Source organism: Sapajus apella, unplaced genomic scaffold, assembly GCF_009761245.1.
Source record: "Sapajus apella isolate SASKATOON/1434 unplaced genomic scaffold, GSC_monkey_1.0 scaffold36, whole genome shotgun sequence".
Classification (NCBI taxonomy): domain Eukaryota; kingdom Metazoa; phylum Chordata; class Mammalia; order Primates; family Cebidae; genus Sapajus; species Sapajus apella.
The window spans coordinates 7919809-7938987 of NW_022436976.1; the positions used below are offsets into that span (position 1 = coordinate 7919809).

Genomic DNA, 19179 nt, shown 5'->3' on the forward strand with positions numbered 1-19179 from the left:
TGTTTATCCAGTCTATCATTGATGGGCATTTGGATTGGTTCCAAGTCATTGTTATTGTGAACAGTGCTGCAATAAACATACGTGTGCATGTGTCTTTGTAGTAGAAACATAATTATTACTTTTTGAAATCATCCTGTCAATTGGTTTACTTAGTATCTACCCATGTTCAAACCATCCTTACTCCACTGCAACCACCACCTTAGAATGTAACCCATAAGAGAAGGGATATTGCCTTGTCCAGCAACACGGCCAGCACCAAAGCCCTAGCACCTTACACATGGAAGGCACTGAGAAAAAAATTTATTGAATAATTGAATGAGTATTTCTAAACTCATTATGGTATATTTTGTGGCATATTTTAAGTGTCTTGGTATGGTATTTATGGAATATTTGAAGTGCCTTCATATAGCAAATTTTTACTAAGGACATTTATCTTTGGCTCTTTAAAAAACAGGAACTATGGTATCCTGCAGCTGCCGTATGTCTAGGCAGGACTGCAGACAGTAGGGTTCTGATAGCAAATACATCCAATTTTGCAAGGCACAGGATAAACAGGCTTCTCAGTGAGACATAAACACATTTTTAAGACAAAAGTTTGCTTTGTTGTCATCAGCATTCTGGAACTGGCTCCCTCTTACACCCTCTGATTTTAATCAAAGCTTGACTCGTTCCTCACAACACTCAGCAATGACTTCTCTTCCCTGCATGTGGTTTTAACCTTTCAATGACAACAGAAGAGAAAAACAATTTCTCAAGGGTAAAAAATATTCTCTACAAAATCTACATTTTGCTTAACACTTAATGCTAACTAACGTAACTGTCCATTTTTAAAAATTTTGAATTCTAAAATTTACTCAGATAAATTAAGACCTGTTTAGGTTGGGGACAGAAAAAGGTATGAGACTGGGGGCATTGTCAGTGCTCTGGAAGGGAGAAGAGAAGCAAAAATTACTTTTAAAACATTATTAAAGGCAGCCTGGTTTAGTGAATTTGTTTAGAGATTGCTCTCCATCAGTCCTCGTCAGCATAACAGCAGAGTACAAAACTAACCCTCCTTTTAATAATGCTTACTTTTCTGTACATATCACAACCATCTTCTTACCTTTGTGTTTTCTTCTTGTCAGAGCTTTTCTCGATGAATATTGACTTAAACTAAAGACATTTTAATTTTAACTAAAATCTCAGATGTAATATATGGCCAATAATGTTTTGCAACTGATCATGATGTTAAGTATCATATGATTGCATCCCTTGGGTCAACCCTCTGGACAGACATAGTCATAAATACTTTCCACAGCTAAGGAAATCGACATTCTATAAAATGTCATGAGGATTCAATGAGTTAATGTCTGTAAAGCACTTAGAACCTTGTCTGACACACAGCAGGAGCTATGGATGTGGTTTTAAAAAATCAATTGGTTCTTACACTACAAAAAAATTCTTAAGAAAGAACTTTTAAACCATCATCACAATTATAGGTTTATAGTCATATTTCAAAAAAACTTGACTCTTTTTATAAGAAATAACATTTTTAAAAGTAAAATCCTTCTGTGACATTCAAATGCAACAAGTAACCACAGCTATAATGGTGTTGTTTTATTCACTAATTTTATTTGTGGTGAAAGGATTCTAAAGGATGAGCTGCATTTTCTTGAAGTTTTTCAAGTAGTATATGAAGCAGCATAGGAAACATAGGAAACAGAGTAGAAACATGGGACATTCACTCTGTCACTGAGGAGCTCTCTATCCACTTGAGAGATTAGATTAGTCGCAAAACAAATAGCACAAAATCTATCATCAGGTAGAATTAGATGCTATATTTTATCTACAGAAAGAGAGACAAATACAAGGTAGAATAATCACAGCAGATTTCTTGGAGAATCTTACATGTGTAAATAAAGACAAAGAATTTCCAGAATTGTAATTTCTCTTATAAAAAATAAAAACTCAGATTTGAATCTGTGTAATGTGCTATAGTAACATATTCTTTTTAGAGAGATGATTTTTAGCCACCAGCCACATATACATTTGACTACACTTCAGTGAAGCCATGCAATTTTGGCATTTTATTTACAAAATATTGGACTTCCTTTAAGAAAACTGGGAGGGAAAATGTCAGTTACTTAGCCAGTACTCATATTTGAGTGCTCTGATTTTAATTATAAAATAATTAATAAATAGTATTTACCTAGTCTTAATAATAGCACATTAGTCCCCCTTTCCCTCTACAGGTTGGGTGCTACAAGCCTGTCATTGAGTAGGGAAACCTAAAGCCAGTTTTCTCCCTCTACCTACCACAAAGAAGCCTCCTGCCTGTTTCCTGTGCATTCCAGTGTGCTTTAATTGACAGAAAAATGAGATAAATTCCAAAGGAGAAAATTTTATCGATATATTTTGGATGCTTGTCCTCTCCAAATCTTATGTCAAAATGTGATCCCCACTGTGTTAGTCCATTTTTACACTGCTATAAAAAAATACCAGAGACTGGGAAATTTATTAAAAAAAAAAAAAAAAAAAGTTTAGTTGGCTCACACTTTTCCAGGCTGTACAGCATGGTGCTGGCATCTGTGTCTGATAAAGGCCTAAGAAAGGTAACAACCATGACAGCAGGTTAAGGGGGCAGAGGTGCATCAGCTGGTGAGAGCAGGGAGCGAGAAAGACAAGGGGGAGGTACCAGACTCTTTAAACAACCAAATCCCATTGAACTAACTGAGGGAGAACTCACCACCAAGGCATTGGTGCTAAATCATTCACGAGGGATTTGCCCCCATAATTCAATCACCTTTTACCAGGCCCCACTTCTAACTTTGGGAATCACATTTCAACATGCAATTTGAAGGGGAGAAGTATCAAAACTATATCATTCCACCCCTGGGCCTCAAGTCTCATGTCCTCCTCACATTTCAAAATTCAGTCATGCCTTCACAATAGTCCTCCAGAGTATTAAATCTAAAATTTAGAGTCCAAAGTCTTATCTGGAGATGAGTTCCTGTCACCTATAAAATTATGAAATAAAAGACAAGTTATTGACTTCCAATATACAGTGGTGTACAGACATTGGGTTTACATTCTCTTTCCGAAAGGGATAAACGGCCAAAATAAAGAGGCAACAGACCCCACACAAGCCCTAAACCTAGCAGGCAGTCCTTAAATCTTAAAGCTCCTAAATGAATCTCCTGTAAATCCACATCCTGCATCGAGAGTACACTGATGCAAGGAGTGGGCTCCCAAGGTCTTGGGAAGATCCACCCCTGTGGCTTTGCAAGGTGCAGCCACCGTGGCTGCTCACACAGGTTGGGGTTGAGAGCCTGTGGCATTTTCAGGCATGGTGCAAGCAAACAGTGGCTGTAGCATTCTGGAGCCTAGAGGACAGTGACACCTCCCCACAGCTCCACTAGGCAGTGCCTCTCTGGGGACTCTGGGTGGGAGCTCCAATCCAAAATTTTCCTTCTGCACTACCCAGGAAGAGGCTCTGTGCTAGGGTTCCATTCTTGCAGCTGACTTCTGCCTGGGGGTCCAGCCTTCCCCTTACATCCTCTTAAATCTAAGCAGAAGCTGCCAAGCCTCCTTCACTTTTGCATTCTGTGTGCCTACAGGCTTAACACTATATGGAAGATGCTGAGGGCATAGGCTTACACACTTGGCAGTGGCAGCCCATGTTCTGCCTGTGGCCCTTTGAGCCACAGCTGGAGCCAGAGCACCCTGAATATGGGAAACAGCATTGCAAGGCTGTACAACTCTGCCTAGGTCTCTGGGCCTGTGATGGGAGGAGCTGCCTCAAAGACTTCTGAAATGGCTTTCAGGCCTTTTTTCCATTGTCTTGGATATTAACACATGGCTACCCTTTAGTCGTGCTAATATCCCTAGCAAGCAATACCTCCGCAGACTGCTTGGAATCTACCAGAAGACCAAATTGCAAATTTTCTAAACTTTTACAATATGCTTCCCTTTCAAATATAAGTTCCAACTTTAAGTCATTCCTTTACTTCTGTCTGATCATAAGCTGTTAGAAGAAGCCACAGCATTTCTTGAATGCTTTGCTGCTTAGAAATTTCTTCTGCCAGATACCCTAAGCTATCACTCTTAAATTCAAACTTCCACAGATCCCTGGGTCATGAACACAATGCAGCCAAGTTATTCGCCACGGCATAACATGTATGACCTTCACTCCAGTTCCCATTAAATTCTTCATTTCCATCTGAGACCTCATCAGCTTGGCCTTCACTGTCCATATTTCCAACAGGTTGTGATTTTGATCAGTTTCCAAGAAGTTTCTAACTTTCCCTCATCTTCCTATTTTCTTTTGAGTCCTTTAAACTCTTCCAACCTCTGCCCATTTTACAGTTCCAAAGCTGCTTCCACATCTTCAGGGAACTTTATAGCAACACTCCACTCCTGGTATAAATTTTCTGTGTTAGTCCTTTCTTGTATTGCTGTAAAAAAAAATAGCTGAAACCGGGAAATTTATAAAGAAAAGTGGTTTCTTTCAGCTCAGGGATCTACAGGCTGAATAGGAAACATGGTGCCAACATCCATTTCTGGTGAGAACCTCAGGAAGCATACAGTTATAAAGGAAGGCAAAGGGGGAGCAGGCATGTCGCATGGCAAAAGCAGGAGAGAGAAGGGAGAGGTCCTACACTCTTAAACAACCAGATATCATGTGATCTAACTGTGAGAGAACTCATCACCAAGGAGTCAGTGCTAAACCATTTGTAAGGAATCTGCCTCCATGATTCTATCACCTCTCACCAGGCCCCACCTCCAACGTTGAGAATCACATTTCAACATGAGGTTTGGAAGGAACACATCTGAATCATATCACCCAATGTTGGAGGTAGGGGCTAGAGAAAGGTATTTAGGTCATGGGGGTAGATCCCTCATGAATAGCTTGGTGACCTACATATGATGATGAGTGATTTCTCCCTCTGAGTTCATGCAGAAAAGCAACTGCTTTTATAACAATTATTTTATAAATATTTTTATATATGAGAATTATCTGTTCTTTGCTAACCAAAGAGTTCTGGAAAAACCATTTAGAAAAATACAAATACCTATACATTCACAAAAGGGATAATGCTCAACAACTGTAAGAAAAAATATTTAACTACTCTATTAATCGAAGAATTAAAATAATCTATTTTCCCCATTAGCTGGGCAAAAGGATAGATGTACCAGGAATACTAACAGTAGTTATCTCTGGATAGTAGGACTTGGAAGATTTTTCCTTTAATTTAATGTGTAGTTTACTATAATGTTTTACAATAAACTTTTATAGCTAAAGAAAATATTATGTCTTTTTTTTTTTTTTTTTTTTTTTGAGACGGAGTTTCGCTCATGTTACCCAGGCTGGAGTGCAATGGCGCCATCTCGGCTCACCGCAACCTCCGCCTCCTGGGTTCAGGCAATTCTCCTGCCTCAGCCTCCTGAGTAGCTGGGATTACAGGCACGCGCCACCATGCCTAGCTAATTTTTTTTTGTATTTTTAGTAGAGACGGGGTTTCACCATTGTTGACCAGGATGGTCTCGATCTCTTGACCTCGTGATCCACCCGTCTCGGCCTCCCAAAGTACTGGGATTACAGGCGTGAGCCACCGCGCCCGGCCGTATTATGTCTTTTTTAAATAGCTTGGAGGAATATAATACATGAAATTTAATATTCCTCAATAAGGAAGATGTCTGTGAAAGTAAAAGGAGGCCTCACCTTACCCACACAGTTCCTGAAACGTGAGAGCGCCTCTCTTCACCCTCACACCACCAGCTTTCTGCTGCTCTAATTTTCTTGTTCCCACCCTTGCATTCTGTTTCTCCTTCACTCATGTGACTTTTATTTTTCCTTCTATTTTCTAGTCCACAGCCACGGTCATAAATGCAAGAAGCAAAGTAGAGTCATATGTAATAACAAGAACAACCAGTATTGCTGCTACTGCTGCTGCAACAATGTTCTTGCCATGTAGTTAGTGCTTACTAATTCACCTTTGTGATCAGAGGTTCCTTCAGTATTGATAAGCCATTACCTCCCTGACCTGCTCCAAAGCAAAGCCAGAAAAATACAGATGGCTATGTTTACCCCATAGTAAAAGTGGAGAAGGTAGGCAGAGGATGCATGTGGAGTCTGGAGAAGAGAATGCAAGGTCACAGATGAAATGAAGGGGATACAAAGCATGACTCTTAAAATCTGTCTCAGGAATTTCCCACATCATATCTCTGTCTCTATTCTTTACCCTCCACCTGGAGAGACACCCCCTCTTTTCCTCAGCAAAGTCTGCTGAAAGAATAAATTTATGAGTAAATTATTCATGAGTAAATGAAAGCATAAATGAATTTTTTCTTCCTAGTATGTATGTTCACAGCAATTTAATGATTTGATTGTTTTTCTTTATTTCTAAAATTTCCTTGAATTCCTAGAAAGTGTTAGTAGCTTTCGTAATGCTTCATTTCACTCACAATTTATTTCTCTTCTACATCCTGCTTCACTTTCGTTATCAAAAGGTAGCATAATATACTAATTTTAATTATTAAATTGGTATTATCTGACTTAATTTTTCTACTCATATTTCATTACTTGAAAAATTTTCTTTTAATATTAATTTATTATAACCTGCTGTATTCTAATCCTGTTAAAGCCTGGCCCAAATACTAAAGAGTTTCTCTTCTCATTTGCACACTTCTGTACTTCTGGGAATTATACGCATTATTTTCTCATTGGTTCTTACAGCTTACATTAATTTACTTTCAATTACATTTATTTCCAGTAATTTTCTTTCTAAATGATATCCCAGAGAATTTTTTTCCTTTTCATAAGTTATCACAAATAATCTCGTCCACAAACATTCATAATAAAATACCTGCTATTCTGTTGTAACAAAAGATAGAATCGTTATATTTCAGTTTCCTGCATATCTCTTCTTTTCTTAACTTAAAAGTACTATTGCTTAAGGCCATAGATATTATGAACAGTTAAATTATGGCGATTGTTATTCTGGTATCTAGAACAGTGCCTGACACATGTTAGAGGCCCAATAAATATTTGTCAAATCAAGAAACAGCTTATGAAGCACCAAATTAGAAGTGACAAATCCCTCTTGTAATTCCTATTGTTCATTTAATAAATAATTTTGGAGTGTCTTTGATCATCTCATTGACAAAATGATTAGCTGGCAGCATTATTATTTAATAGTAACAGCAACAACAATTATAATAGTGTAATAACTGAAGCATGTGGTACTTTTAGAAAGTGTTAGTAGCTTTTGTAATGCTTGATTTCACTATTTTAAGTGCTTTAAATACATTAATTTAATTTTCAAAACCACCCTAAGAAGTGGGTACTATTACTACTTCTTTTACTTTATTTTACTTAATTTACTTTGCTTTATTACTACTTAATTATGAGGAAACAGAGGCACAGAGTGGTTACAGTCACATGGCCAGGAAGTGAAAGAAACAGGACTTGAACCCGGATTCTTAACTACTACACTATATTGCTTCTTCAAACGCTAATATCTTACATCATTTGCTTCAACTAAATTATAAGCTCTTCAACTAAATTAGAAGAGGAAAGATCTTTATCTTTTACTACCCAGTAGCGCTCACAACTCTGATCTAATAATTAATACCTTATAAATTATTAGAATATTTAGGATAAGATGCAAAAAGTTAACAGGCAACATCTCTACTTCTGATGAGATAGTGAAATCAGAACCAATGATTTGAAACTTGAAGTGGAAATGTTCAAGAAACTTTTCTGAAGCTATGAGCTTCTTCTCTCTTCCTTTCTACTGCAACCAATCCTTTTTATTGGAAGAGAAAATGAAAAATATCTGAACTAAACACAGATGGTGATTTTCATTGAGATGGTGGGCAGCATTAATACCAATAAACTTTTGAGTATTTTTGGATTTCGTTGTACATTCACTATGTGCCAATCACTCTGTGATGAGATTTTAGAGAAGTCAACTTATTTAATCTGATAGTACATCTGAGTATAGTATTATTATAATTACGGATATGCACAATTGTCTTAGAGTAACTCTAAGGTCACAGCTAAGGAGTGATGAGGCTGAGATTTATGTTCTTCACTTATATTCTGAATAACTGCATGAGTCCCAAAGGGAGCCATGATTTGGGACTATGCACAAAAAGCTAAAATAATTCATTGTATATAATCAAATTGTCTCTGTCTCCTTCACTGTCACACCACAGCTACACTCCATTTCAGCATTCCACAGTCTAAATATTATTTGGGGATACAATAGCTGAGGAGGAGTGAGAAAAAACACCTCCCTGTCTATGTAAAACCACAACCGTATTCACTCTTCTATGGCATTAGCTGTGCTACAACCAGAAAAAAAGGACAGACAGGAGACAGGTTTAAACAAGCTTTGAAAGTTATATTTACAAGTATCACAAGACAAATTTATCCTATAGGATGAAGTCCTCTCTGAGTGCAGATGAATAACACAGATGTACCAGGTAAAATTGGTGTGGCTATAGATGCCTTCCAAAACAAATATAAACGGAATGCATTTTACATACTTCCTATAAAGATAAGTCTAAGCAAATAACTGGCAACCCAAAGAGATTTGGGACACATCGACATCTTGAATGGTTCTTCAAGTGTTTTGGAGCTTAATAAAAAGCCCAAAATCCTTTAAGCCAGAAGATTTTTATATCCATGAGGGTATAAATTTAATCCACATGTTCTGATTAGTTTACACTTAAGTCATTCAAGCAATGTTTGTAAGTGTCGTCTCAATGTCTACAATATCTTTGGATACTTTTATAAGTCTTTCTCCTTAAAAAAGGTCATGCTTTTCCAAGAGTAAATAAATTTAAAATAACAAAGTATTCCAGATCACTACACTCATCCAAAGCAACAAATTCTTGTGTAAATTCTCATCCTAGCAATGTCTTTTAAAAATGGATTGACATTTGCCAATTTTACACCATACTCGTTCATGGAAGGAGATAGTTTTATACTCAAGTGAGCTCAATTCCATATACACAGATCCACATATTTGTCAAATCACACTGTAAACCAATGCGTAATGCATTTTATATGTAGATAGTACATATACAAGCAGACTTCTAAAAGGTTGTCCTAAGGTATACTCTGGAGGCAATGGACTTTGGGGCAGAGATCTGCATGTAGAAAGTTTTCCAGGGAGATTGTGAAGTAGAGAAGGAAGAAGAATTAGGCAGGAGAGGAGCTGCAATGCAGTTGCAAGGAAAGTCCTCAACAGACACCTCAGCAGGCCCTGAGACATGAATGGACCTTCAGAAATACCCAACAAGGCAAAGGACAGATTCCCTTTATCCCCACATCCACCAGTCAGTGCACATACACTGACCCTAAGAGACAGGGACACAACCTTAGACAAAGCAGCTACTTTCAGCTGAAGGAAAATTCCCTTGAGAAAAGGAAGATCTGGGAGGAGTAACACAGTGTCCACTTTTTAGGTCTGTTGGATTTTTTTGAGACTTAATCCTCTGTGACTGAAAACTTACCCAATCTTTTAGTCTGTTAACAGCACAAATTAAGGCATATACCTTCACTTAATCAGCTGGTAAAGACATGATGTAAGCAAGCCCATTTCAGACAAATTTCCACATTTACCATAGAGCTTCCATTTTATGACAAGGAACGCGCAATATCTGGAGGTCTTTACACAAAGTAAGTTCTCCTCTTGTCCCCCGACATGATTCTCTCAAAGATAAAATACCAATAAAAAATAAATACACTTTGAAAAAATGTGAGGATGTAGAGAAAATGTCGGTATTAAAGACTCTGGGGTGAAATTAATCCAAATTTCTACTACCTAACATTTTCCTTCACCTTTGATACTTCCCATTCAATGCTTGATTCCCTATCTTACTCATTCAACAAACATTGATTTATGGTCCATTATTTTTTGGAATTAAAACATAAACTAATAACGTAGAGTAAAGCCACCAAGCACCACTCAGAATTACAGAGAAAACATATAAACAAATCATTGTAATATCATAAAATAAAATACCAAGCCCAGTGTATCCATGGAATTCCTCTAGATGTGACAAAATTCCTAAATTCTCATTCTGGATTCAAATTTCAGAAAGTCCAAGATTCTCCAGGACACTACTTCCAACTTACGTTCATAGAGAGTTCCTGAACACAGACTTTCTCCCTCTCAGAACTCGCCAGCTCAAATCAGAAATCAAAGTACTAAAAAGTATTCCCTGGGCCAGGTCCTGACCTCATCACCAGAGCTAATCGAAAGTGTAAATGAGTGTAGTCACCGACTGGGCTCTCCTTTCCATGAGATTCACTTGGCAAACTCTTACTGACCCCAGCTATGTGCCAGGCACTGGTCTAGGAGCTGAACACACAACAATCAGCAAGGCCCCTCCCTCAGGAGGGGCAAAAGCCTAGCAACAACCAAATAAACGGAGAAATGTGTATTATGTTATTACATCCTGCTAGGTCCTATAAGTGACGTAAAGCAGAGGAAGGGAAGAGAGGAAAAGTAGACAGAAACTTTTTAAGATAGCCTGGATAAAAGAGGGGATATTTGAGAGGCCAGAGAAGAAAGAGGGAGAGAGTCATGTGGATGTCAAGAGGCCAGTGTACCAGGCAGGAGAACACTAAGGTTCGGGGACAGGAACCTGCTCCCTGATCTCCCAGTGCAGCTCTCCTGCTAACTATGGTCAGTCATTTACCCTACGGCACTTACGCCATGCCTTCCGAAATGTGAGAAAGCCACTTGAATTCCCATGATTAAGCTACATTAATGTATCTCTAAAATACGTCTTTTCTGCTAGATATGAATTTTGAGTTGTTTAGGTCTAAGTTACAAACTTCGTAGGAGTAGAACCCGGGTGTCATCAGTCCTGTATCCAGACAGCTTTATTGCTGTTTCCACATTCCTAACAAAGGGACGCTCACACTTCACAAAGAAAACTAGCTAAAATGATTTATGAAAATATTGCCTCTGAAATCAGCAGAAATCCAAGATTAGAATAGAAAGACCTACATTTCCAAGATCTAACATAAGACTATAGAACAGTCCATTTTGTTTGTTTGTTTTTATTTTAGAGTCAGGGGATGCATGTACAGGTTTCTTGCAAAGGGATATTGCATGATACTGAGGTTTAGGTTTCTAATGATATCACCCAAGTAGTAAACACAGTATCTGATAGCTATGCCGCCCACTAGAATCTCTCCTATTTGATCCAATGGTGATTGGTTAATTTTTTTCATTTGAGAAATAATTTAACATTTATGTATGTATTTGTATATATACACGCAAAAAAATAGGTGTATATGTACACATGTACACTTTTATGTATGTACCTAAATACATAAACTATATATACACACACTACATATATACATGTACACATTTATATTGTACATGTATATGTGTACATGTACACATATACATCTGCAATTTTCAACTTGCAGCAACTTGCTTCAACTTCACTTAAAGCATATAAATCTACATCCATTCACCATCCTTTGGGTATTGAGGCAAGTGCACAAGACACATACATAGATTTCCATTAAACCATTCTTCAATATAAGGATGGGGATCAGCCTTCCAAAGAAAATAATCTTCACTGATAGTCAAAATGTGCTATGATTTCATGTTATTCCGTCATTTGTCATTAGCCCTTTAAAATCTGGTCATTACGAAGCCAATACCTTTTGTGATTTCAGTCAAAGTTCAATTAGCCACCCAGTTCTTTGATCTATATCTGACAAACACCTTAGTGACCAAACAATGTTTAACTATGTTGACTAGAAATATTAGCATAACAGTAACCATAGGAAAGTCAAGCTCCAACTCTACACTTGCAAGAGAACACATTTCTTGGGTAAACTCACCTACATAGGAAATCATTTTGCTCTTCATGTACTTTATATTTCTCTTTCCAATTCAAAATTATTCTGTATCTCTGAAGAGAAGGTAAAATAAACATATGTCCTTCTATTAAAAGACAGCTGAAGTTTAATAGCTTTCTAAGTCTACAGTTGCTGATTAGGGAACAGATTAAAATTACAATTTGGTCTCAGTGTTTGCTTGGCTGTTAACCTCCAAAACTCAGAATCCATAATCTGGTCAATCATTTCCAATCTTTTGACATTCATACTACTTAAGTTACAGTCAATCAGTCAGCAAGTATTTATTGCTCTGCCAAATAGGTGAACTACACATAGCACTAATAATTAACTCCTTTTAGAGTTGCATGTTCTAGAAGTGGAGAATTAAAAATAATCCTTACTCATATAAAAGTAGAAACAAAAGAATATTTAGAAAATGTTTCTTGAAAGTGCTGGTAAATCTCTTTTATCCTCCCTCACAACAGAAACATCAAGAGAATGTGTTCAAGGTCTATGTAATAAGGAAAAATGATTCATCTAGGAAGAACACAAGACAATTTTATAACTGCTGTTTCACTTTCAAAGATGTTTAGGATTAACTTGTTGCTAAATGGAACTGTAAGATAATAAGCATCCATTGTAGTTTCCTGTATTTTTCAGTTAGCATTGTTATTAAATTAATGTGAATGAATTAACCATGTTTAAAACTACAAACCCCAGGTATTATAAAAATGTAAGTCATTAACAAGTTATATTTTAAACAAATGTTATGTTTGTACTACATTTCTACATTTTAATTACTAGGAGGAGAAAAGCACATTATCTCACTTTGGAAAAATAAAACACATTAAATTTTTTTTAAGCCACGGGATTTTTAGGGTAAGGAAACTATTCTGCTTGCTTCTGTAATGGTGGACACATGTCATTCAACATTTTAAAAACGCATGGAAAGTACAACACAAAGAGAGAGCCGTAATGTAAACTACAAACTTTAGCTAATAGTAATATAGCAGTGTTGGCTCATTGATTGTAACAAATGTGCCACACCAAAGCAAGATATGAATAATAAAGGTGATGAAGTGGAGGAGGGGGAGGGAGTATTTGTAAATTCTCTGTACTTTTTACTCGTTTTCCTATAAATCCAAAAATGACTCAAAAAAGTAAAATTAAAAAAGTCTATTAAAATAAGAGAGAATTCAAACATTGTGATCATTTTTACCTTTGTTGATTAAAACTCAACAAATTTAATAGTATCACATTTGACATAAACTTCAATATATATTTCAATTTATAAATTTAAATGGTTTCAGAAATTATGCTACTATTGATAAGTTTTTGATGCAGTAGTTCCTGTCAAGCACAGACACCATCATCTGCACCTTACTTACTTCCTCCTGTTGGTGTATGTACCTCTACCTTCGTTCCAGTTTGAGATTTGAAAATGACTGTGAACACTGGTCAAAGAGTGTTTGCAGGTGTTCATTCAAATACAAATCCAACAATTCCCACTTAATCAGAGAAAAAAGGCACATGGTATCAAATAGGGCATTGACCCGGAAGCTGCCATGGTTATAGTGCATCTATGGGAATCTAGAAGCTTGAGTTCAGAAGTATTTTTAAAAATCAGAAGCTTTTAAAACACAAGGTGGGCAGGAAAATGATGGCTCAGTAATTAATATCTATTACAATCCGCCTAGGTATAAAAGAGAGAAAAAGAGAAAATTTTCAACTGAAGTATTAGTACTGAGTGGTATTTTGAGATTCTCAAGCCTGCATTTTTATAGGGTTGTTTATACCTGTCTGAGCACCTTAATTTAATCCCCAAGGCACTTGTGTCCAGACCATCAAAGGTCAGGAGAAATCTTTTAGTCAGAAATTTTCATGAAGACTCAAATCTCCATAAAAGAAACCAAGATTGCAAAGAATGCTTAAAACAATTCAAAATATCAGCCCATTAAGTAACATCTGCGGTATATCTACTACCCATCTAACACAGAAATAATTTTCATGCTAAAAGTATTGATACATTGATGTCACAGATATATCAATAATTCATAAAGAGAAAATGGACCTCAGAAAATGTTTTGTGGAAGTCAAACTTTGTTTCCCCTAGGAAATGGGTTCAAAATATGAATTTAATTATAATATTTATTCTAACAAGGAAGGAAACCAAAAATCCAGGAATGGAAATTAGGGAAAACCATAAATTCAAAATATCCTTACCAAGAGTGTGAAATTTTGCTTCCTTCCATAGTCATGCAGGAGTGAGTCTATCACTCCTATTCCTCAAAGTCAAAACCCACAGAATTTTTAAGATGCCTCAGAATAAATAAAAAAACAAAATACAGGTGATCACCTCAGTTGTCCAGGTTATGTCTCTCATTTATTAATACTTCACCATTTCATTGTTTTGAAGTATTCTCCAGAGAAACAACCTTCACTGTAAAATTTATTTAAACATTTTTCACCTCTTTTCTCACTTTCTTTCTATTTCTTTCACAACCCCTAAATTCATTTCAACTCACTCAGACTCACTTTTTAGTTTAAAAATCTACTTTATTTCAAAAGTGAACTACAGAAAAACTAAAAAGCATCACACCCGGGGAATTTTTCGTTGTTGAGTGGCATACATTAACCTCCTCAAAAATAAACAGTGAAGAGGTTCCAGTGTTGTTAGAAATGGTTTCTGTTATTCAGTTCATGCAACTATACTATAATCACAGATCAGACTCTTACTGGGTTCACCTAAGGCCTCCTCAGTTGACAATAAGCAGGCCACCAAAGGTTGATTTCCCATGGATAGACCCACTCTCCCCTTGGGTGAGTTTTTATGACCTGGCCAACTCAGGAACAACGGACACAAAAAAATGTAAATGACTTAACAATTCAAGAAGCCAGATTCAGGTTGTGAGGCAATATGAATAGAAATTCAATAATATGAATAGAAATTTCAAAAATATTAGAACAGTAGAACTCCCTTTGTAAAATAAACCCAACTCTATTGTAGAATCTGTCTGCAGTGGCAGCTGTCACAAACTTTTATATGTATCAAAATCATCTGGTTCATTAATTGAAACTGCACTAGTGGGCCAGGCATGGTGGCTCAAGCCTGTAATCCCAGCACTTTGGGAGGCCGAGGCGGGTGGATCACAAGGTCAGGAGTTTGACACTAGCCTAGCCAACATGGGGAAACCATGTCTCTACTGAAAATACAAAGATTAGCCAGGCATGGTGATATGTGCCTATAATCCCAGCTACTCAGGAGACTGAGGCAGGAGAATTGCTTGAACCCAGGAGGCAGAGGCTGCAGTAAGCCGAGATCACACCACTGCACTCTAGCCTGGGTGACAAAGTGAGACTCCCTCTCAAAAAAAAAAAAAAAAAAAAAAAACTTCACTAGCAACTATTCTTGGGCAATAAGCCTCTTCGGAGCCTAACAAAACTGCATTAGTAACAAGCATCTTCATTCTGCCAGATAAGGTAGATAAGGTACAACCACCACCTTGTCTTACCTCTACCTTTGCCTCACTTCCACCTTCCTATCACCTGTACTGCTATCTCTGGATGCTTTCCCACTTATTGTTACAGACAAGGGGAAAGAGAAAAACAATCTTTGTTGCCACTTGCCCCCTACAGAAGGTTTTTTTTTCCTTTTCTTTCATGGCATGTTGTCACTTCTTACATTATAAAGCAAAATGCTGGAAGGAGTTAAGGTCATACTTATGGATCATAAATATGATTTTTGTCTTCTATCTGGAAGGTGAAATGATTTATGTTTGTTTCCAATAGCTTCACTTTAGCTTTCATTTCCAAATTAAAATATCAAGCTATCACATACAGATGCTGGCTAACTTAAAATTTTAAGTGAATGAAACCAAAAGGAAATAATCTCTGGACTTCCTGTTGAACATACCTCTGTCTGGACTAAGGGCATTGTTCCAGTTAGTGAACTACTGATTTCTTCACTTGAACTATCTATGCAGTTCAGATACCTGAACTATTCAGCTATCTCAATTCATCACCAGCCTTTGCAGTTCTGGTCATTGTGTGCTTCGGAGAACCCAATAGCTAATATGCCCTGTCTACTAATTAAAAGTCCTTGTGACTTTCTGTCAAGACTTACCAAGACTTACTGCAATCTGTTCCAATGCTGTTTTATAGTTGGTCATTTTGTTCACATTTTAGAAATAATCATATGCAGTGTGTTAAAAATATGTAAATTCTGTAAGAACTACACTGCTCTGCAAGCAATTAACACTATGGTTAGAATTATTTAGCAACACATTTCTTTCACTTCAGGGCTTCTGGGAAGATAACCATATGTGTAATTCTAAGCCAGAGCTGAGTGCTGAAATAAATTTTGAGTAGGGGCCAGTCTTAGCATTTAAAAGACTGAACTTCCGAACTAACAACTTCGAAAAAGATAACCTGGAATTGAACATGGATTAACCCAAGAAAGTAGAAGTCAAAACTTCAGGCTCTTACCAGAAATGGACTCCAACAAATACAGGAGACACACATTATCGCCAGGAGTTGGATGACCATTTCCAAATGATGAGATCTGCCTTGTCTGTGCTGCTGACTTTTAAATTTAACTCTTAAAAGTGTAATTCCTGTGATAGCATTGCACAACAATGAAACACCAAGGGCTAAGAGCCCCAGAAAAGAAAAAAGTAGAAGATAAAATCTGTCTTCCCAGTCTTTGATGTCTTCTGTGTTGTAGAAACACCAGGTCCTCGATGCCTGAATTTTATAGTCTCGATGTCCAAGGATGGGCAGCAAAGCTATAAAAACAGCAAACAAGCACACACCACTTAACATCATTTTCACATGTTTGGATGTAATTTTCGTAGAATGAAATATTGGGTTCGTGACTCCAATACACCGCTCAATGGCCATCACACTGCCTAGAAAAAGTGGGCACAGACCAGAGAATACCATGCAGATACCAAAAATACTGCAAAGGACATTTGATTGGTCAAAGCGGATCCAGTCTTTATCAGAAACATACACAAATACTGCTATGGTTCCATTGATGAGATGGCCAAAGAAATCCGTAATTACCAGGCCACTAGCCAAAAGTAGAAACGATGCCTTGGACTTCTGTCTAAATCTCCGATATGCCTTCACAAGAATGGCAATGGCAAGGCTGTTTGACAAGATTCCCACTGTCATGAAGATTACTGAAAAAAATACTGAAAGCCGGTTTTCTGCCTGGCAAGTTGTGTTTGAAAGAAGCCCAGCTGCAGGAGACACTGGCTGTTTGGAATTGTTCATAGACATTGTTGTGGAGATAAAAGCCAACCACTCAAGTCATCTCCCTCTCAAAACTGTGCAAGCTTGCAGTCCAGACATCTGTAGGATAAAGACAGAGGAATTATGAACTGCTTATCTGACGTTTAGACTGACGTGCCCCAGCATCCTGTGGTGGAATAGGTTTCATCTGGCCTATTAGAAGCAAGGTTGCATCATACTAAAAGCAGCTCATATCTGTCTGTGGTTCTACATTTCATTTTCAAGGTAAAGAAGCTGTTGAAATTGAGACCCATTGGTTAACTTCTATGGCCCATCTGCAAATGAGCACCTCCTCCTGAAAGCACCCCCGCCCCACTTCACTGACACCTTAAAACTTTCAAGTTTTACAAAATCGCTGCCAAGATTAGATTTAAACCCAATAAGTTTTTTTAAATCATAATAGTCTATTAAAGCAAACAAACAAAAACCAGACCTTTTAAAGTGTCTGCTCTTTCCTCTGGTGGGCTTTGTCCCCAAACTGCAGATTATTCCTCAGTTGAACGACCTGCTTGTCAGGCAGAGATAACAATCTCCAAACTTTGGAAGGGGACCTGCAAGTTCATTGATGTTAAACGCAGATTTCCTGAATATGTTTCTAAGCCTAAATCAAATAACAGCAAACCACACGCACATTGAAGCTATGGAAAGCAGTGTGGTAAGTCTCTAGGAAGGTTTTCTGGTCTAGCTGCCCCCGTGCAGAAATTCTGATTCACGATGGGGAAGGGGGCAGGCCACGCTCACTCTGTGCATCTCGGCCAAGATAGCGTCCAATTACAGCTTCAGAGTAGCAACAACCAAGGCCAAGTATTTACTTGTCACTCTTTCCCTAGAGGGCTGAACCCTTAGTCACAGACACTGGATACACAAGGCCACAGCCACTCTGCTCCGAGCTAATTCGATTGGCGTTTCCCGAGCAGCTAGCTTTCCCGGAGGCTGCAAATTCCAGAGCCAGCTTTTCCTGCGCCCGGTCCGAGTGGGACTGCCTAGGCTTTCCCCAGGACGGTGGCCTCCTCCAGGTCTTACTCACAGCTCGACTCTCGCCCGTTACTGCCCCCCCGTCGCCCTTCAGCTTGGCCTCACAACATCCTCTCCAGATTAACAAACTCGCTGAAACATTCTGCAATTGCTCAAACGCCAGAGGGCTATTTCTCTCTTATCCTGGGGACCCGGAGTGAGGAGATGCCCTGGTCGGAACTCTAAGTGCCGCCCGCAGTGAACCCTGCAGCGGCGAAAAGCGGGATCTCTGCCTATTTCCCTCTTCTGAGACCCTTTCTATCCGGTCCCCATCCAAACAACTCAGAATGGGGACGGGTTAGCCCGAGTACCCTTCTTTACGCATCTCCCCAGCTTAGGGAATCTGGTCCAAACTCCGTGCCAGGCGCAGCCGGCAGAAGATGCGGGTGTCCCAGGGGATGGGTTGGTTAAACCTGGGTCTGGATAAGCATCCGGAGGCCAATGCGTTGGGATCAGCCTCTGGAGGGGTGGTTACCTTGTCATCCCAGGCCGCCAGCCGGGCTCTCTGTGGAGCAGAAGAGCGAGCCGCTCGGTGCACCATGGCGCGCCGGGCCCCGCGCCGCAGCTGTCTTAAGTTCCACGGACCGCAGCGCGGAGATCCTGCTCGGGCGCGGGCTGTGGACCCGCCGCTGGACCCCTCCACTCACTCGTTCCCTTAGCCCGGAACCGGCCGGGCACGCTCGGCTCCTAGGATCCCTCTGCACCTAGCTGCGCTCCAAGCCTGGGCGGGATGGGGCGCCCAAGTGACCTCCGCCTCTTCCTCTTCTCTCTCCTCTCCGCCCCCTTTTTCACGGGTACAGAGCAGAACTGGGAGAGAAGAGGGCACCGCGCTCGGATGCAGCCGAGCTGCGCTCAGCCGCTGGAGCAGCTAAGGAAAGTTTTGTTTTAAACTCATTTTTATCCCCAAGACATCTCTGAGGATGCAAGACAGGAGTCTGGAGAGCGAAAGAAAGCCCAAGATGTTGTGTTAGGCTGTCAGATGGTAGCTTACAGGCAATTCATTCCAAGTC

General features: G+C 38.8%; 1 protein-coding gene across 1 annotated transcript in view; it reads right to left on the minus strand.

The window, feature by feature from the left end:
- Window positions 1–18972, minus strand: part of PTGFR (prostaglandin F receptor) — a 39476-nt gene extending 20504 nt beyond the window's left edge. Inside the window, exons 1-2 of the mRNA XM_032296512.1 lie at window positions 18645–18972; window positions 16346–17215 (exon numbers count right to left, since the gene is read on the minus strand). Coding sequence (XP_032152403.1) covers window positions 16346–17143 — 798 coding nt within the window. The 5' untranslated portion in view covers window positions 17144–17215; window positions 18645–18972. The remainder of the gene's footprint in view (window positions 1–16345; window positions 17216–18644) is intronic.
- Between the last annotated feature and the right edge of the window lie 207 nt (window positions 18973–19179).